The sequence below is a fragment of the Oryx dammah genome, unplaced genomic scaffold, assembly GCF_014754425.2.
Source record: "Oryx dammah isolate SB20612 unplaced genomic scaffold, SCBI_Odam_1.1 HiC_scaffold_28, whole genome shotgun sequence".
Classification (NCBI taxonomy): domain Eukaryota; kingdom Metazoa; phylum Chordata; class Mammalia; order Artiodactyla; family Bovidae; genus Oryx; species Oryx dammah.
This window is the reverse complement of record NW_024070212.1, coordinates 87548139-87569796: the sequence shown is the minus strand read 5'-3', so window position 1 is coordinate 87569796 and position 21658 is coordinate 87548139. Positions and strand designations below refer to the sequence as shown.

Genomic DNA, 21658 nt, shown 5'->3' with positions numbered 1-21658 from the left:
TTGCTAATACAGGCCAAAGATAAGCTTCCATGATTGGATTAACACAAAGATGACTCAGAATCTAGAAGAGAGAATTTTTGATCTTGGTGGACATGATGCCTAGCCCTTTGCCCACGTTGCTGGGGTTCAAGGACAAAGAAAAAACTGAAAATAGCAGATATGTGGAATGGATGTCTGTGAAAACATATGAACTACAAATTATAAGACTGGATTCCCTCACTCTTCCCCTCCTCTGCTCTAAATGGACACATCTAAAACAAAGCTGTGATCTAAGTACAGCCCAGATAGACGATACCCCAATTCCCACATGACTACCATTGCTCAAAATAATTCTGGACCTTGTCAAGCTGGTAGCACATTTTTGCACCTGCAGTGAGGGCTTCATCCTCTAAGGGAAGATCTGGATATAAGTCTAGACTTTACCCCTGGGTATGAGCGACCTGGTCAGCAATTAAGAGTTTATCAAGTACTTCAATATTCATGATCTCTTTTATTTCTCACTGCAAAGCTTTGAAGCAAGATGGTCACCCTTGGTTTTAAAGATGTACAGCTTGGCAGTGGAGGACTGCAAGTCTCATTTACCAGGTGAGAGAATTAAACAATATGCCAGATCATGCCAGCAGCATTATCACTGTCAGAGCAGCAGCACAATAGTGTGGAAAAAAAATATAGAAAATGCCCAAGATATTCAGTAAGGCATTTCTCCTGTCCTCCGGGGCTCAGATTTACAGCATGATGGCTCAGAGCTCAGACTCTGGGGTAAGGGACGTGCATGCGTGCTCACTCAGTCATGTCCAACTCTTCATGAGCTCATGGACTGTAGCCTTGCCAGGCTTCTTGGTCCATGAGATTCTCCAGGCAAGAATACTGGAGTGGGTTGTTGTGACCTCCTCCAGAGGATCTTCCCAACTCAGGGATCAAACCCTCATCTCTTACATCTCCTGCATCGGCAGCCGGGTTCTTTACCACTAGCACCACCTGGGAAGCCTGGGATAAGGAAAACAATTAGGTTTAAACCCCAACTCTATCACTCATGAACCAAGTGACCTTAGGCAAATTATTTTTACTCTGCAGACCTCCGTTTCTTAATTTGTAGAAGAAAGATAAGGACAATATCTACACTTTGACTATTGTAGAGATAATGTATGCGAAGTATTTTAGAAGGTTGCTTAGCATACTTTTATAATACTTACAGTGTATATGTATTTTTTTATTTTAAAATATTGAGTTGGACAAAAAGCTCTTTTGGGTTTTGAATATCCCAAATGAACTTTTTGCCCAACCCAATACTTTTAATATAGTAGTAACTGCATGAAATAGTGTTAATCAAGCGATTAACACTTGATCTTCTAAACATGATGTGCTGCCAGGGAATCAGACAGGTTGCCCACTGCAGTCTGGGCGCTTACCGCGAGGATGGCAATAACAATCCCCACAGCGCAGAGCACAGCGTCGTTGATTGTCTCCCCGGTTTTCTGCGGATACTTGATGCTCTCGTCATTGCAGTAAAACCCCCGGTGGTAAGGCTTGATGGTGCTTGTCTCGATGATGATGAAAGGCAGGCCCGCTGGTCAAGATGGAACCATCATCACCATATACAGGGGAGAAAACAAAACAGAGGGAAAACATCAGTGCAAAGAGGCCAAAGAAGAAGGACCTACAGCAAACACCACCCCAGATAACAGCATCGATAGTGATGTCAATTCCTTGCCTTTGTAGTGACCTACAGCCTTCTCTGGGGCTTCCTAGGTGGCTCAGTGGTAAAGAATCCGACTATAGTGCAGGAAAGACAGAGTTCCATCCGTGGGTTGGAACGATCCCCTGGAGAAGGGAATGGCAACCCACTTCAGGATTCTTGTGTGGGAAATCCCATAGATAGAGAAGCTTTGCGGGCTACAGTCCATGGGTCGCAAAAGAGTCGGATAAGACTGACTAAGTGACCAAACAACAACAAAGCCTTCTCTACATGCACCCTCTTTCTGCCTTTACTCATGACTAAGAGATGTTGCATGATCCTCTTCTCTTGACCAAGAGCACAGAGGGAGACAATGCAAGCACCAGGGCAGGAGCTTTCCCACTACTCTACGTCATCCTGCTAAAGTCAAAGCACGATTTGTAATTATCACTAACAAAGTTCCAAATCTAATGAGGTCTCACGATGCCTCCAAGTGCCTTCCTCTCTTAAGCCAACCACTTTCCCTTCGAAAAGCTCACCTCAAGGTGCTCAGAGATGGAATTCTGAAAACCTGAAGTAAGATAAGCTAAATTTGAACCCCCAGATCCACCACTTCCTAGCAATGTGACTTCTGCTTCTTTCTCCATCTTCCTGAGCCCCCGTTCCCTCACAAATGAGCTGTACTGATGCCTAAAGGGGATCAAAGCATCCAAAACTCCTAGCAGAGTGCTGGCACACAGAAGCTACTCAGTGAACAGCATTTCCAATTCTTTTCTTTCACTGTTCAACAAGTCACTGACAAGACTGAACAGAGCTGAGCTGGGCCCTGCTGCCTGCAGACCTGGAGCAGAGCCCAAGGGCATCAGGAGCACCACGAGGCACTCTCGCAGCTGCTGCTAGTTTATCAGCGTCCAGTTCAGATGCCATTTTCTTAAAGGTCATGGAAAATAGATTTCATCACCTGCCAGGAAAGGCCCTTATAAGCCTGAAGCAAAAAGTGAAGGCCCACAATCTCTTTTGCTTGGACCAGGCAGCAGCCTCCAAATTGGTCTCCTGGCCTTCTGTGCCTCTTACACATATCCACCCATTCACTTCCTGGGCATGAGCATGTCACGGCCATGCTCAAGGTCTGTCAATGGTTCCCCACCACACAGAACAAGATGAAGTCCCTAAGTCCAACCTCTGGAGTTCCCACAACCCGAACCTCCTTGACACACACTCCAACAAAATGACACAGGACCTCTGTCTTGGTTCATGCTCTCCTCTTAAGCTTGAAGACAATTCCTCCCTTACCTCCAAGTTCAACACCAAGCCCCATTGCCACCTCACCAAGATGAGGAAAAGGTAAAATAAAAGTGAAAGGTGAGCCACTGAATGTCAAGACTAAGGAAGACCATGAGAAATATCTGGTCAATGATAATAGCCACTGCTGATGTGCGCCAACAATGTATAAGACACTTTGCATCCATTTTTGCATTGAACCCTCTAACAACCCTGAGTGGTCATTTTAAAATCATATAAACACTACTATCACTCATCTCCCAGTAGAGAAAAGAGAAGCTCAAAATGACTGTTTAGGTCACTCAGAGTCTCTTAGTCCACCTCCAAAGTGCCTGAATCCCCAATTCAACTTTACAAATTGGTTTCATCGATATAGGAATTTTATTAGTGGGGGGAAAAAATGTGATAATCAGCCATTTAAAAGATAAGATTCCATTTTCATGTTTTTCCAAAAGAATTAAGCTCACATCATGTTACTCAAAGGCCCAGACTGCCTTTAAAAAAAAAAAAAAGAAATGTACCATGAACTCCACAGTTTTTCAATGACTTTAGTCCAGGCCAGCAGTGATAAAAATGCTCACTTTCTAAAAAGTGTATTTATGTATCACTGTGCATACACACATGGATTTATTTGGTTTTATTCTTTGGATTTATTTGAATTCTACGGCTATTTATTTTGTGACCCCTAACTGCTTCCTGCTAGAACAACAATTTACTTTATCAAATTCATACTGGTGCTTTGAAAAGAAAGCCCAGCCACACACCACAGCATTGTGCCTGACCTTCAGAAAGTAAACACAGAGGGGCCCTGGAAGGCAATCACCAGCAGCTCTTAAAATTCTGTCTCTGCAAGGACGGAGAGAAGGAGGAGGAAGGGGAGACACTGAACGCATGTTCTGGCTTAGTGACGGCAAGTGCAGTTAGCTGGTTCTCTTGGGTTGGGGGCTAGGAGAGAGAAGATATCCTGTGGGCCTGAGCCATCTTCATTCCACTGCCTGAACACTTTGAAATGTGGCCAAGTTGGCTATGAAAAGGAGCTGCGAAGCCAGCAGTATGATATTAATAGTCCGCTTTTAAAGTTCCACACATCATGATCAACACTGTTAGCTTCGCATCTGAGCCCGGCCACAGCCTCTGTGGTGCCAAGGAGCCAAAGCGTTGCTAATAAACTCAGGAAGGGAACAGACCCCCAGTTCCTTACATTTGTGCTCCGCTCTTAGGCCTCCAACTTCTATTTTTAATAGTGTTCACATGATAGGCCTGTAAAACATATGCTTCTAAGGACAATAAAGCACATATAAAAGAGCTGTGGAGTCAGATTGAACTCAGTTAATGATTTCAACCCTGCTCACCACTACTTGAGCGAGTTACTCCCCATCTCACGACCCCCTTCTCATATGCTCAACGGGAAAAATGAAGACTTGCTTTGAGATTGATGGGATGGTATAATACATTAATGTATTCACTCACTCATTCAACAAGTATTTATTGAGTCTCAAATATGCCTGTGAAGTACAAGGAATACAGAGATGACATAAGTGCTGCCCTCAGGAAGCTTATAGTCTAGTAGGGGAAGATATAGATCATGGAATGAAATCAGTACAGGGAGTTGTTTTAGTTGGAAAAACCCAGGCAAGAGCATGGGGAAGGGTCAGCACAGAGTCTGGTGCACACTGCGGACACTCAAAAATTCTGTAGGGAAGAAGGAAGGGAAAGTCCCACAGAGAAGGTTAGGAAAGAAAATCTGTCTATTCAGTTCTTTTGCACTCAACCTGGGAGCCATCCAAACCCTCTTCCTTCCTTCCTAGTCCAAGGCTTGGGGAGGGTTTCCGGTTCCAATAATATGGATGATGACCACAAGCAGACAAGAAGTTGGATCTGAATATGGTTCATTTTATTTTCTTGAAAGGCATGGAGACAGCATTGAGAAAACCCAGTGGCCTTTTCTGTCTCCCCTACAGACTTGTGGCATGATTGGGGGTGATGCCAGTCGAGTCTTGACTTGGCTCCAGGAAAAGAATAACCTCAGATTCCCTTCGGTTGATGGGAAAGTGTAAATATGTCTCTCTCAATGGGGCAGCCAGTCCTCAAGTGACATAACGCCTTGCCTCTCCTGGACACAGAGATGAGGCCATTCTAATCCAAAGCAGGATTTCCATTTCCAATGTTGGCATTATCTCTACTACCAATCGCTATATTTCCTGACCGTTTCATTTCAAGAAAATTCCTAGTGATAGGTACTGGAAACTGAGGTGACAGTACATCAAAGTACCTGGCCTCAAGAAGCTCATGGTGTTGTAAAAAAGTCACGAAAACAGGTGCACTAAAATATTTTTATAGTGTAAGGACTGACAGATGTAGAAAGTACAATGAGCACACAAAAGAGCATTCTGCAGGGGACACTAAAGATGGTCCAGAGAGGAGGTTTAATTTGACACTCCTGTGAGTAGGTTTCTGTGGTCCTAATGCAGGCTTGCATGCTAAGCCACTTCAGTCATGTCCAGCTCTGTGCAACCCCATGGACAGCAGCCCACCAGGCTCCTCTATCCATGGAATTCTCTAGGCAACAACACTGGAGTGGGTTGCCATTTCCTTCTCCCTGGGGTCCTAAATACTCTCATAAAAACACTGTAGCTTAGGGATGCAGTAGGGCTTCCTGGCGGCACTAGCGGCAAAGAATCTGTCTACCAGTGCAGGAGACTCAAGAGACACAGGCTCCATCCCTGGGTCAGGAAAAATCCTCTGGAGGAGGAAATGGTGACCCCAGCCAGTATTCTTGCCTGGAGAATCCCATGGGCAGAGGGGCCTGGGAGGGCTACAGTCTGTGGGGTCATAAAGAGTCAGATACAACTAAGCAACTGAGCACAGAGTACAGGGACTGCAACAGGCTATCAACAAAATGAGGGTCACTGCTATGATGAAAATACAATTTGAAATCTGGCCACAGAGGTGGGAGAGATACCCAAAGTGCAGAGGATCCCCACATAAACTGGCAAATCAGACAAACCTGCTGCCTGTTCTGTTCTCAGCACTGATGGAACTACTGAGTTGGAGTCCCAGCCTTCCAGTGGCCCAAAGGCCAATAGGAGAAGCAGTCATAAAAGTTAACACATTAAGTCACCCTAAGGTTCAAAGGGATTAAAGTGACTTACCAGAGTCACTGGGTCAGAAAAGCTGTGGAGGTGGATGGGCTCAAATGCTCTGACTCCTGGGCACATTCTAAAGTAAATGAGTCACTTAAAATAGAGAGAAGGAAGCACCTATGAGTATTAATCATTAATTGAAGCTCAGCAAATCTCATGGTCTTTGAAGAAAGAAAGTGCTTTGTTTGGAACAGTCAAGGCAACAGCACTGGCTCCTGTTCCCTGAACATTTACTGTGTACTACACACGTTAGCGTCTAATATTATTAAAACTTGGAGGCCAATATCCTGGAATTAAATTTATCTGTACTGAAAGATACATTTTAAGCTTTTTGCAAAGCAAAACAAAAATGTAAGTGAATACCCACCCACCCACCCACACACACACACACACCCACCCCCCATCTGGTGATTCTAAGACCTCGGACTCAAGCATTTCTCCTTCTTTTAATCAAGGATCAATTAACTTCCTAAACCTCCAGGGACCTCTTGGGATGTGTAGGCTGCAGGGGAGGTGAAATACGAACTCACTGACAAACACTTAATGGGCAGAAAATCAAAGCATGAAGAAAAGCCCCTGTGTTGGGTTCAGCCTTTGAAAGTTCTTGGGCTTTGAAAAACTAACACTTGGGCAGGTTGGGCGGTTTGGGGGTGGGGTGTAAAAAAACATGGGAGAAGTTTTCGTGGCCCACCCATTGATAAAGTCATGTGGGAAGTGTTACCGAAGTGACCCAACCCCAGAGCTCTGCTCCGTCCAGCCACAGCTTCAAGTTTGTGCAAAATTAAACACAGCCTCCTGTTCTCAAAGTGATTTTTAGAAAGGATTTGTGAGGGTAGGAGAAGAGTGGGGTGGGAGAGTGAATGAGAAATTTTTGCAATTTTGCATGACTGAAATCAGAGCATCGGGGAGAGATTTTCCCATTGTTCCTGTAGACCTTTTCCAGAACTGTCCAACTTTCCACTTCACCCAAACTGTAGTTACCCTAAAATGAGCCAAGTCTAGCATTCAACTAATACCTGCAGAAAGCCTACATATCTACTCACAAAATAATATTGGATAAAGAGCCCATGTGCAGTCTAGTTGTTTAATGATTCTGCGACAGGAATTTATACATCTTAGCTAGGGTATAGAGTTCTATAAATTTTACTGTTTTAGTCCCTTTGCAAATGAAAAATTAAGGCTCAGAAAGGTTAAGAAGTCCATCTGAAATCAAAGTGAGCAAATGGCACCAATTCAGACCAGTACAGAAATAGAGCTCGACGGGGGACTTCCAGTGGTAAAGAATCCACCTGCCAACTCAGGGGACACAGGATGGATCCTTGATTCTGGAAATAAGATCCCACATGCCACGGGGCAACAAAAACTGTGTGTCCCAACTACTGAGCCCATGTGCTCTGGAGCCTGCCTGCTTCAACAAGAGAGAAGCCCGCACACCACAGTGAAATATCCTGCTGCTACAGCTAAAACCAATGCAGCCAAAAATAAATCAATATTAAGAAAAAGAAAGAAAAATACCGGGCTTCTGATTCCAAAGAGTTTAGAATCTAATTAGGAATTAATGTATTTTAATCTCCACAACAGCTCTGAAAAGTTACAGGCTCTTATTTTCATTTTTACCCAACAGAAAATTGAAGCCAGAACTTGTATAACGTGGCCAAGGTTCCCAAGTGAGTCAACTGGTCACTGGGATTTGAACTCAGGTCTGTCTTTCTTTTGGCTTATGTTTTCTTACTCCATGACCTGACCCTCCCTTTCTTTATAAATGTCTTCCCTGTTAAAATATGACCAACTGATTTTTTTTTTAATCACTTAAGGCCAAAATGGTCAACCCAACTACTACTTAGAGGTTCAAAATACAAATATTTATGTTGCTTGTAAGTGACAGGGTTTCTATTTAAAGTAATTAATTGCTACTGGTCTTAGAAGTGTGCAAACTTTCTTTGGTTTACGATATTTGTCCAGATTTTTAGACTGGACACAATCCAGATGAGACAAAACTAAGTTTACTATGAAGCCGTTTCCCACCTTTGAAAGAGGCTGCCATGAAAAACACTTGCTGTTGGCTGGTGTGAACATTCAGTATTCTGGTCTAGAGGTTCTCTTTGACAAATGCTCAATTCTTTGGTCCTGGAAAGCTCAGGCCTTTTTTTTTTTTTTTCACAGAAAGAAGATTGTCAAAACCCAAAGCAAGCACATGGTAGAAATGAAGAAAGGAATGGCAGGTCCAGCCCTGGCTCCTGGGTTTCTTGAGTCTAAATCCTGGGTCTTTAATTGGATTCCACAAGCACATATGGACAGTTCCTGAGCACTGGGCACTGGCTGAGGTGCTCAGCACACAACCTTGAGCACGGCTTTAGGTTCCATAACTTCAGAAAGTCTCAGGTTCCATGACAAAGAGACACCCAACTTAGTCTATTTGGGGGTATGAAAAAGAACCTTGAATGGTCTTTCTAATTTGAAAGTGCTCAACATTCAGAAAACAAAGATCATGGCATCTGGTCCCATCACTTCATGGGAAATAGATGGGGAAACAGTGGAAACAGTGTCAGACTTTATTTTGGGGGGCTCCAAAATCACTGCAGATGGTGACTGCAGCCATGAAATTAAAAGACACTTACTCCTGGGAAGAAAAGTTATGACCAACCTAGATAGTATATTGAAAAGCAGAGGCATTACTTTGTCAACAAAGGTCCCTCTAGTCAAGGCTATTTTTCCAGTGGTCATGTACGCATGTGAGAGTTGGACTGTGAAGAAAGTTGAGTGCTGAAGAATTGATGCGTTTGAACTGTGGTGTTGGAGAAGACTCTTGAGAGTCCCTTGGACTGCAAGGAGATCCAACCAGTCCATTCTGAAGGAGATCAGCCCTGGGATTTCTTTGGAAGGAATGATGCTAAAGCTGAAACTCCAGTACTTTGGCCACCTCATGCGAAGAGTTGACTCAATGGAAAACACTCTGATGCTGGGAGGAATTGGGGGCAGGAGGAGAAGCGGACAACAGAGGATGAGATGTCTGGATGGCATCATTGACTCGATGGACGTGGGTCTGAGTGAACTCCAGGAGTTGGTGATGGACAGGGAGGCCTGGCGTGCTGCGATTCATGGGGTCGCAAAGAGTTGGACACAACTGAGCAACTGAACTGAACTGAAAGTATTATAAAAGCATTTTGTCCTTTAGAATAAATAAGAGCCACCTTAAAAGTCTCAGCTCTGACAGTGTTGGCTTTTGCAGTTGGAATTTTAAAGGGGTGCCATATCCACCAAGAAGTAAAAAACAGGTCAACCAACAGTCAGTGATTTATATCTTTCATTGAGAGAATTCCAGACCTCTTTTGTTGCCATTATATATTTCACAAATGGGATACTTTATTTCTATTACTACACAAAGGACTTATGATTCCTCTCCTCCAGGTAAAAATAGGTCAAGACCTCCTTTCTCTCTTTTGATGCCTCTTTAAATAAGGGTGGGAGTCCATGTACACTCATTGGGCATTTATTGTGTGCCAGGAGGTTTGGATATATCAACTAATTTAACTCTCAAAACAACCCTCTAAATTATCAGTTAATTACCAAAGCACAGAAGGTCAGAGATTATAATTTGCCTCAGTGTCCACTGTGCTAATAAGAGGTGTAACCAGAGTATGTAATCAAATACTCTGACTCTAAAGTTCATTCAGAGATGGGGCCAGTGAGCCTGCCCTTCTTAAGTACACATGAACTCTGTCTATGCAGATGATCTGTAAAGCTACAAAGCTCTGGAAAGTGGAGGCTGACCTTAAACAAGGACTAAAAAGTAAAGCCTTAGATGTTGAGATGCATTTGTACAGATCCAGCTACTCTCAGTCTCTCTTATGAGCCAGAGATGTTCATTTGCAATATACTGCCCAGAACTAGGACATGGTAAGAATCACACGTGTGGTTTCACAGTTCTTAGGTAAATGATCACCTCTAATCTGCCTGACAATTCTGGAAAGTAATGTTTTTAACATCTGGATTAAACTATCACTGGCAAACTCTGATTCAAGACCTGAATATCTTTTCTACAAAGGAGCCACTTAGCCACGTAACCCACTCTGGCAGAGTTACTTTTTTCCAATTTACCCAGAAATTTTGGAATCAGGCAGACAGGATTCTACTTCTATCACCTGTTATGCTTACTGTATGGCTTTGGGCATGTCACTTGACCTCTTTGAACTCCATTTCCATCATCGTGCAATAGTTCTCAACATACAGAATGGATTGGGAGGACTAACTGAGACAATTTATAAAGCATCCAGTCGTCACTTGGCTCTGTAAATGTTACTTCTTGCTTCTGTATGTGATAGGAAGCCACAGAAAGCTTTTAAGCAGGGACAAGACATGATCAGAGTTCTGTCAAAAGCCACAGCCCGACCAGCCTCTTTCCCAAAGCAATCTGATCCCACGGGAAAAGCATGCTCATAAAATCCTTTAATTCCAGGGACTTCTTGGGATTGTGTAAACAGAAGGGGTTAGCAGGACCTGGCACCCTGACACAGAGAAGAAATATCACAGCAGGCACCCTGCACTGCATTCTTGAAGATCACAGGAGGCTGAAGGGGAGGTGTAATAAGGGTGAAAACCAGTTCTTATTTTTCCAACAGGTAAACATACATTCGTCAGCAGTGTGCTCTCATCAGAGTCATGCTATCCAGGTGTACACAAACACCAAGTTCACGTGGTGCTACAATAAACAACACGGGGACTGGCAGGACATCAGACACTTTAGAGATAGTCAAAAAGCAAGGCTGGAGCCAGATACAGTGCCAAAAATGAAGAACTGAGGTGGAGGCCTTGCAAGAATAAAAACATGCTGGCAGGTAATCCAAGGCCATCAGGGCACTTTAAGCCAACTCATACACAGCCCTACCAAGTTCTAGGTCAAAGTTGACACACTGGCAGCCCAAGGCCAAATCTAGCCTTCAGAGATCTTCTGTTTGTCGCCCCCCCCCCAAGTTTTTAAGATATTTTAAAATTCATTATTAATATTTAATAACAGGAGGTCTTACATAATATTCAGATTTCAGCCTCTTTTATTTATTTATTTATTTTTGGCCTCTTGGGTCTTCATTCTGCACAAGGGTTTTCTCCAGTTGTGGTGCTCAGGCTTCTCATTGCCTTGGCTTCTCTTGTTGAGGAGCATGGGATCTAGGGGTGCGAGGGCTCAGTAGTTGTGGCTCATGGGCTTAGTTGCTCCACGGCATGTGGAATCTTCCCCGACCAGGAACTGAACCTGTGTCCCCTGCTTTGGCTGGCAGACTCCCAACCACTGGACCACCAGGAAGTCCCAGATTTCAGCATGTCCAGAGGCAATCAATGTAGGTAGTGGTAACTAGCTACACAGATTCTCCAAGTGCTACCATGCCCTTCTGTCCCCCTGATAACAAGGCTACATCTTGGTTCCATTCCCATTGAGTTTGTACTGTCAATCTTCCTGTAACTGGTATACTTCAGTCATTTACGTTAATAGTAATATCTGATCCCTGGAGATGTTTAGTTTTTCCATCCCTGCTCTGAAGAATATAAAGTCCTTAGTTGAACCCATAAAAATAGAAACAATGAACACTTGATTCAACTTATTATCATCTCCTCCATGGTAAGCAATGGCCATATTAGACCCAAGTGGATGGGTGTGTGCATAGGTATGTCAAAGACTTAACCAAAGACTGTGCCTCCTATCAATGTTTTCAAAGCCAAACATGGTGTCAAGTCACCATTGCAAGGCAGTTAATAATATCTGCATATTAGACATGAGGAAACTGAAGTTCAGAAGCTAAGTGATTTGCCAAAGATCTCACGGTTAGCAAAAAGAATGAGGTAGGAAGCCAAGGCTTGTTGAACAACAAAGTTCTTTGCAAGTTTATTCAATGAGGGTGGCAGTGGGGCCAGAACGAAACTGTCTTACTGGCAAGTTAAGCAAGGTGTACATTGTTAATAAATTACATGGTTATGCTTCAGGAGAAAGAAGTAAACACAAACTAAGTGAAGTTATCAGAGAGTTCTATTTTTCAAGGCAATAGTGTTAAAAAAAGAAAAAGCCTCTTTCTGATTAGAAGCTCATTCATTCTAAAAAGTAAAAGCCAAGTGAGAAGGAAATTACAAATAAAAATCCACCAAATAGTTGCTGGTAATTACAAATCTTACTCTAGCGGAGTCAGGAACATTATAGTAATATGCTGGTAAAGTTTTGAAACTACAAGAGATCCGAGGCATCAGTTATTCCATTTCAGTTCAGTTCAGTCACTCAGTCTTGTCCGACTCTTTGCGATCCCATGGACTGCAGCACGCCAGGCCTCCCTGTCCATCACCAACTCCCAGAGTTTACTCAGACTCATGTCCATTGAGTTGGTGATGCCATCCAAGCATCTCATCCTCTGTCATCCCCTTCTCCCACCCTCAATCTTTCCCAGCATCAGGGCCTTTTCAAATGAGTCAGTTGTTTGCATCAGGTGGCCAAAGTATTGGAGTTTCAGCTTCAGTATCAGTCCTTCCAATGAATATTCAGGACTCATTTCCTTTAGGATGGACTGGTTGGATCTGCTTGCAGTCCAAGGGACTCTCAAGAGTCTTTTCCAACACCACAGTTCAAAAGCATCAGTTCTTCAGTGCTCAGCTTTCTTTATAGTATATTCCATTTACTAGATGGGAATACTGAGATTCATCACACCCTAGCATCGTGATTACTCCTTTCTGGGAAATCTCTTCAGAAAAGGGTCCTTATTTTATTTATCTCTGTATCCTCAGCACAAAGAATAATTCCTGGCACTTAGTGGGTGCTCAACAAACATGTACTGATTAGATGTATAGGAAACAGACTAAAATTCAGAAGAAAAGGCTCCACCCCAACACACTTTATGATCTGTGAATCCTCCCCGCCATGCTCCCTTCCTTCTGAACTTAATCTAATCTCTTTCATATCCCTAAATCCTGTTTTTTGAACACAGTCTCCCAAAGCAACACAGTACCCTCATAAAGCACAGATGACTGTACCAGGAATAAATTATGGAGAACCTAACCAGCTTCAAGTACCAAATGGGTGGTTAGACTGGATAATCTTTGACAATTAATCTTCAGAGTTTCCCAGGTGTTTCATGCCTTGGAACTATCAGAAAATACTGGGAAGGGGTAAAGTGAGGAGGCCGCTGCGGTGATTCAGCACCTGGTCCACCCTGTCCCACCGGCTAAGGGCTAAGGATCAATTTCAGCACACCTCGACCTAATCCAGTTGCTCTGATCTTGTTGGGAATTTCTGCTCTGAAGAAAGTTCCCAGTAAGAGGAAGAGCACAGATTTCAAGAAAGCAACAGACCTGGATTTGAAAACCAGTTTTGCTACTTATCATCTAAGCAATCTTCAGCAAATTGCTTAACTTCACTGCGGCCCAGTTATAAAAAAAAGGACGCCAAGAGCCACTTTGAAGAGCTGTGAGAATGAAATACCATATTTAATCAAGGTATTTATTAAATGTACCTTTGCATTTAACACAGTCCTAAAAATCTACTCTCTGGCTGTTTCCACGATACCAATTAACCAGCTTGACTGGTTTTCTCCAGAAGGTGGCTGGACTAACCTGGACAGGGCTGTGTCAGCTCAGACAAGGTCTGTCACGCAGGTTGCCCAAGACGACAGCAATTCCAGTGCGTGGCTGAGAAGACAGCCCTCACCCCAGGAGCACCCTCCCCGCTCCTGGCCCTGTCAATGTTCCTTTTGTAAAACACAGAAACCTTCTTCAAATCTGACAGCTGCCACCTGCACAAATAATTCAAGGATGTAATTTTGTAACTGAATACAAGCCCTGAAAGCTGAAAAGTTTGAAGTCCAAAATAATCCCTTTGACCTTCTGCCTAAACACTCACTAATCACTTTTTAATTTGTAGTTTATTTCCTCTCTCTGTGCTGTCCTTCTAGGCTATATTTTCGTTTTAGACGTATCCAGGGAGTGAATGGCATTACAGAACACCTGATTAAAGTACAAGTCAAACTTCTCTCCCAGACATCTGAGGCTTGATGCACGCCTCACTGAGTTCTCCAAATTGGACTGGGTGGCAAGAAAGTGAAGGAGAAAAAGCCTGCTTTGAAGGAGGGAACTCCTCACTGAGAGAATTATGAGCTACAGAAATTAATAAGAAGTGGTCTCTGCCCTCTAAGAAGGCATACTCTGGGGACAACTACCCATGATGCCACGTGACGGGAACTTCCACGGAGGCATTTCTAAAATATTCAGGGTGCATGCAAGACGCCCTTTAGCACATGACTTGGCAGCCAATAGGCATGCAATACCGGTTTATTGACTAGCCCAGTAAGTGCATTTCAAAGATTCCTTGCTGTCATTCCAATGCCAATTTTGTACTTAAGGCAATACAAAAAAGAAAAGAAAAATCCAGAATAGGAAAGCCTCTCCCACCCCCCACAAACTGCTTCAGTGTTTCACCCACATCTCCTACCTACCTTTTACCCTTGAGAAAAAAAGAGAAAAGTAGTGTGAGGGAACCCACCTAATTCCTAAAACTCAGATACTGAAAAGATGCAAAAAGAGAAAAAACAGAATTTAAAATGTTACTCATTCCAGAAAAAATCTCTTCCTTGGAGGAAAAAAGTTTCTAACTTAATCATCACTCAATTCAGTTCAGTTCAGTTGTTCAGTCACATCCGACTCTGCGACCCCATGGACTGCAGCATGCCAAACTTCCCTGTCTATCACCAACTCCTGGAGCTTACTCAAACTCATGTCCATCGAGTCAGTGATGCCATCCAACCATCTCATCCTCTGTCATCCCCTTCTCCTCCTTCTCATCACTAGGATCACTATAAATTGTAGTAAGTTGAAGGTAGATCAATATATCAGAGTCATTCAGCTTTGTGTCTATTCTAGTAAATTAGCCTACTGAGTAAATTTCACCTACTGAGCAAGGAGGAGTCTCGAGTAGTCTGAGCTGGCTCAGCTCGACCAATATCCTGGAAGGAAAATGATCTCCACACTGGTTTTTAATTCAGTGGAGTAGGCCTGGTAGTAAAAAGACAGCACAAGTGAGTTTGGGGAATTTAAGTTTCTCTAGCTAAAGAGTTAGTCGCTTAGTCATAGCCACTCTCTGCAACCCCATGGACTGTAGCCCTCCAGCTTCCTCTGTCCACAGAATTCTCTAGGCAAGAATACTGCAGTGGGTAGCCATTCTCATCTCCTGGGAATATTCCCAACTGAGAGATCAAAACTGGGTCTCCAGTATCTCAGGTGGATTCTTTACCGTTTGAGCCATAGCTAAGGCCACCTTAAAAACAAATACTAACAAATGATAACTAATAATGCTGCTGCTGCTACTGCTGCTGCTGCTGCTGCTGCTAAGTCGCTTCAGTCGTGTCCAACTCTGTGTGACCCCATAGACGGCAGCCCACCAGGCTCCCCCGTCCCTGGGATTCTCCAGGCAAGAACACTGGAGTGGGCCGCCACTTCCTTCTCCAATGCATGAAAGTGAAAGTGAAAGTGAAGGCGCTCAGTCGTGTCCGACTCTTCACAACCCCATGGACTATAGCCTACCAGGCTCCTCCATCCATGGGATTCTCCAGGCAAGAGTACCAGAGTGGGTCGCCATTGCCTTCTCCTGATAAGTAATAATAAAAATGTTTATTCATCAGTACTAACTCTGCTGCTAACTATATCATCACACTTCAGCTCACTTGGGTTCTATTTCTTCATGGGAACTTCGACAGAGGCATTTCTAAAATATTCAAGGAGCATGGAAGATAGCACATGACTTGGCAGCCAATAGGTATGCAATTCCTAGTGCAAAATGAAAGAGGTGGTCCTACCAGAAATCTAATGGACCTTCTGGAACTGTCACCTTTATCCAAGGAGTGCAAGGCATTTTTTGAACAAACCAAAGGCTTTGTTTCCATGGCATCTTCACAGAGCAGATGGGCATCACCTCCTGTCCATTATCCCAGCTGGGGCCACTGGGGACCAGGCTATTTTAAGTTTGTGAAGATTCAAAGATGCTCATTTATAAAAATAAAGAGCCTCAGAAAACATCCCCAAATCTGCCGATCTACAGATACAAACCAAATTCAAGATGGGCAGCTCTTGGTTCAGTCAAAGAAGTAGATATCAACAACATTTCAGTGTGGGTTAGAGGCGGGGGGAATTAGCATCAGTTACTCCTGCAAACTGGATACCATTCTGGGCAGTTTGAGCTGCCTCTCATTTGTGAAAGTGAAAGTGTTAGTTGCTCAGTTGTGTCCAGCTGTCTGTAGCTTTAGGGACTGTAGCCCACCAGGCTCCTCTGTCCATGGAATTCTCCAAGCAAGAATACTGGAGTGGGTTGCCATTTCCTTCTCCAGGGGATCTTCCCAACCCAGGGATCGAACCTGAGTCCCCAGCATTGCAGGCAGATTCTTTACTGTCTGAGCCATCTAACCCACCCAGTCATCCTTCCCAGTAAACAGTACCCGCTTGATTTTGCAAAGGCCGGAACTGAAGATGAGAAATAAGTCCACAGAGCAGCAGTGCAGGAATGCTGCCAGATCAGGCTGGCTTTGCACAGTGCCCCGCAGCCATACATTTCCTCTGTGTAGGCGACTTTGACTGGACCTCCAAAGGGGTACTTCTCATAAACTGGTCAGCCCTCCTTAGCTAGAAATCCTGGTGCGCCGGGGCCACCCTCTGCTGCTCTGGCCCCGCCCCATCCCCGCCAGGATCAGGGAAACAAAATGTGGGCATTCAGATACACGTGGGAGAGCCAGCAGCAGTAAAGAACTCCTAGGTGGCTTGCTATAGGAACCCTATTGTTCCAGAGGGAAGCTCTTGTGCCAAAACTCTGCAGGAAGCCACTGCTCCATGATGCATTTTTCAGCTGTGAAGAGAAAAGGGTAGCTCCTGGGATGTTTCTTCAACGGTTCTGGAAGCCAGGCCCTTAATCCTTGCAAAGCAGTAAGGAGCCAGCTTCTCTCAGAGGGACAGAATGTCTAGAGTCCTTCTTCCAAATAAAAACATAAAAAGAACTCGTCAACGTCCCCTTTACAACCTCTCAAAATGTATGAATCAGGAAAACGGGGAGTAGAGGATATTGAAGCCCAAGGGTTGGGGGGCATTCAGGCCTTCTCTGCTCCCCTCTTTTCCTCATGACCCTGCCCACTGACCTCTCTATTGCAGTAAATTACAAAGCCCCCACTGTTCTCTCTACCCATCCTCCCCTGAACCTGTCCCCCTTACACACCCTCCCCCCCCCCACACACACACATATACTTTCTTAAAAGGGCGAAATGCCAAATAACATTATTCTCCTTCACCATGGTATTGCCACGAGAGCTGCCTGGTATGTTTGCCTGAAAAATGGAAGGTTTTCATGGAAATCTCAGGCTCCACTACAGCTCACCCTTTGTGGAAATGGACTTGGAAAAAAATGGAAGGAGCCCCCACAGAAACCTAATTGGGCAGACAAGAGCAGAGGGCAAGGCCCACGGAATGGTTCAAAGGCTCCAGGAATACTTGAGTGTGCCTTTGGCAGCCCTTAGGAGGCCTCTGCACTCCCGCAAAGCCCCTCTCTGCAGCCTCACTCTGTCCACTGTGCCCCTCTGCACAACATGGCACCCTGTAAAGGTACCACGCCTCTGGGCAGGGACCCTATTATCTAACATGAGTGGGGAGGGGAGGACTCACAGGACATATATTATCCAGGTTTGCAAACAGGTATGCCTGCAGGTGCTGTAAATCACAGAAAACTTTCCTTCACTGCCCAGATTAACCAGCTGAACACCAAGAAAAATAAAAAGGGCCTTTGGGCTTTGGTGTGGTCTGGTGGCAGTTTGGAGGGAGCAGACTCAGGTAGGAGTCCCACCCCTCTCTGACAACATGTGGCAGAGTAACCCTGGACTCATGAGCTCTCAGGACATCTGCGTCCTCCCTGGCAAAACAGATCAGGCAGTTTGGAAGGGCTGCTGTGAGCATTTCCTGAGACGGTGTGTCACACAGCCCGGTTCCAGCAGATGGGCTCTTAAGGTTTCTTCTTCCCCATCCCACAAGCGCACAAACGGGAGGGGGACAGATTCCTAAGAACAGGACAGGATCTGTGAGAAATCGTCTCTCCTGTCGTGCTCCAAGGACTTCTGAGAGCAGAGCTGTGTATGTGGGCTCTGGCCTGTCCATCAAGATGACAGAATGGGTCTTGGGGAATTAATTATTCAACAGACTCACCCTTCACAAATCCCATCCAAAGGAATGGTTGGATGCCTTTTAGTACACGGACTATACAAAATACTGAAAGGCCAGCGCACTTCAAAAGCCTCACAAAAACCCAGGCCTGGGTTTGGCAGGAGTTCCTCAGCCACTGGGTTTTTCTGTGTGTGGTTTATAATAACATGCAGACCTGATGCCAAGTCCTAATCTATTAAGGGACTGCCAATTAGCAGGAGGCTTAGAGCTGCAGGTTTGAGAACTGGGGAGCAGGTCTAATTAGGCTTGCAAATCATTTCTGCCCATCGCCCCTCTCCATCTGACCCAGGCTATACTGGCCAATTGTTCTGTATACATCCTTTCCATATTCCTCTGCACACATCTCTTTGTGGGTGTGTTTGTTTGAAGGTTCCAGGCCTGAAGGTCAGTGCTTATTTTCATGTCTGTCTTTAAGAGTGACATGGAGGATCAAACAAGATTATCTTCTAGATAGTGACTCTCAGATTTGGTTAATCATCCAAACCATCAGGGACACTTATTAAAAAACACATTCTGGGCACGGCCTAGAACCCACTTGATAACTCAATGAGACTTTCTGGGGCAAAGGCCTGAAAGTTCCCCTTTTTAATAGGACCTCAAGATTATTCTATCCCAAGGCAATCTGGGAATCACTACTCTAAAAGGCATAAACAAAATTTTAAATCATATTGAATATCAAAGGTTTACTGAGCACCTGTTGTGTGCTGGAGCTGGGAAATATCACAACGAGTAAAGCAGGGTTTCTGCCCTCAATCAGCTCTCTATTTAGGGGGCCAGTAACATTCCCATAGAAACTCTGTCTTTCCTACTAGAGCTCCTGGGAGAATCCACACCTGCAATCCTCTTCTCACCTTCTCTCTGCCGCCTCATAAACCTAGCTTTCTAATGTTTTTGCTGAAATGGCTCTGAAAAAAACCCAGAATGATTTCAGACACAAAACATCAGAGGCTTATCTTAGGAGGGGAGGGGAGAAAAAAAACCCTAAGAAACATATGGTTTCAAGATACAGGAGAAAATACATACTTTAGGACTGCCTGGTCTAAAGACAGAAACAGAGTGGAGAGTAATGTTAGGGGGGTTTTGTGCAGCAGAAGCAGCCTACGGCTGGGTCTTGGAGCCCAACACTGGATACTTCTATGTCTTCAGAAAGTCCCTTTTCTTCACCAAGCCTCCTTTTCTAATAAGGAGAGGAGGCTGCACTACTCAGTTATATCTCAAAGCATATTTGGCACAAACTGTTTTCCTTGGAGCTTTCATCAGAGTTCACTTTTGAGTTTCAACAGGGAAATGTACAACCTAGAAGAACTACAGTTCTCCAGAGCCCTCCCTAAGAAAAGATAGCCTGAATGATCCCTAACCAGTTCCAAAATTATGTTTTGAGGATATGGCTTTCAAATGAGACTGATTTCCTAGCCATCAGTCTGTTTTTTTATTTACCTTATTTTTTTTAATCCTATCCTATTAGTTGGTAATGCCATTCAATCATATAGTGCTAGGTGCACTGCAGAAACTCAAAATAAGGGGATACGTGTGGGGTAGACAGCATGGCCAGGTTGTGTTTGAGAAAGAGCACCCTGGTGGCCACGGGGAAAAGGGGTTGGAGCATAGGACTTCATATCTAAAGCTCCCTGCTTATGATGCATGACCAAGCATCTTCCCAAGGAAAAAATCTGTATTTTCTAGACACATCTCCATTAGCCCTTAAGAAGAGATACTAAAGCCTTGACACCAAGCTAGGTCCTGGAGAGTGCAACCCAAACAATCACTGCCTTCTCTCCAGGAGTGGCCAGGGCTATTCCCCTCTTTGTTTCCTGCACCTCTATGAAACTCACTGCTAGCATCAGACTCTCTCAGGTTATCTTAACACACAGCATTATTCAGGAGCATAACTAGGTATAGACAAGAAGTATGCAGCTAAAGGGAGTGGCAATCTATCTGTTGGCTACTGAAGAACATGGCAAAGAGTAGCATGGTGTGGATTCCAGAGTCAGACACACCTGAGTCCTGCCTCTACCTTAAACACATCAGTTAACTCTCCATAGGGATATGACATGAAAAAGATATGATATGCAAAGATGCTTCATATAATGCCAGGCACACTGAAATGCTCAATTAATATTACTGGTATCATGAATATGGGATGGTGTGTCTTCTCTAAGAAGGAGCGAGACAAGTGTCACTTTGGTCCATTAAGAAATCCATTATAAGGACTTGTCTGGTGGTCCAGTGCCTAAGGCTCTACCCTCCCAGTGCAGGGGACCTGGTTCAATCCCTGGTCAGGGAGCTAGATCCCACAAGCTGCAACTAAAGATCCTATGTGCCACAACAAAGATTGAAGATTCCATGTGCTGCAACTAAGACCCAGCTCAGCTAAATTAATAAATAAATATATTTTTTAAATGCATTATGTACTTCACATATAGTTACTGAACATGTATCTTAAAATCACCAAGCCTCTGGGTTTTTTTTTATGAAATGGGAGTGGGTAACTGACAATACAGATGATTAAGAAAAGCACAGGGTTTGTGGTCAAATAGATTTGAAGCTCAGTTGTCTCTGTTTAGTCCTGTGATACTGGGTAAGCTGCTAACCTCTCCAGGGAATCTGCAAAATGGGGTCAGTAGAAGGGTTACTATGAAGTTTGGAGGTACAGTACTATCTCAGAGTGCACTCAATTCATGAAGCTATAGTTATTCCCATGGTCTCCCCACAAAATACATTAGAACGAAGAAAGATGATGGGGGTAGCCCTATGTCTCTGTGTGGGAGCTTTCCTTTCCTTTAAAGCAGGTATGGCCATCAGTATATGCAGAGTTTTCTAAAACACCAACATCTTTTCAATGTTTGATTATTTCAAGCTAAAAGAAAATAACGGGATTTTCTCAGCACTTCATGCTGGTTTGTATGGAATGTCACTTGGATCTTCCTGGAATGTCACTTGGATCTTCCTTGGTTCACATCTATTGAGACTATGTGTTCACTTTCTTTTCAATCATTTTTGCCCAGTAAATATTTTTATGCACCTGCAATGAACAAAGCACAGAAAAGAGCAACTGGGGTGATGTAGTGATCATTAAGTCAAAGTGTTTGTTTGTTTGTTTAATTTATGTGAGGAAATTAAGAGTAGTAGTGACTTGCCTAAGTGCACTCAATGACAAAAGGACACAGGTGTCCATGCACTGACCAGCTGCACCATGATGGGCTACATCAGCTGATTATTGTTATGCTGGTCCTAGCCTTCCCTGGGGCCTACGTGTGTGTGTGGGTGTGTGTGTGTGTGTGGGTGTGTGTGTGTGGGTGTGTGTGTGTGTGTGTGTGTGTGTGTGTGTGTGTGTGTGTGTGTG

The 21658-nt window shown here is 44.1% G+C and overlaps 1 protein-coding gene across 2 annotated transcripts in view; it reads right to left on the bottom strand.

The window, feature by feature from the left end:
* PLPP3 (phospholipid phosphatase 3) overlaps window positions 1–21658 on the bottom strand; it is a 92287-nt gene that overhangs the window by 42093 nt on the left and 28536 nt on the right. For both annotated transcript variants that reach the window (XM_040231057.1, XM_040231058.1), the window contains exon 2: window positions 1410–1567. In XM_040231057.1, coding sequence (XP_040086991.1) covers window positions 1410–1567 — 158 coding nt within the window. The remainder of the gene's footprint in view (window positions 1–1409; window positions 1568–21658) is intronic.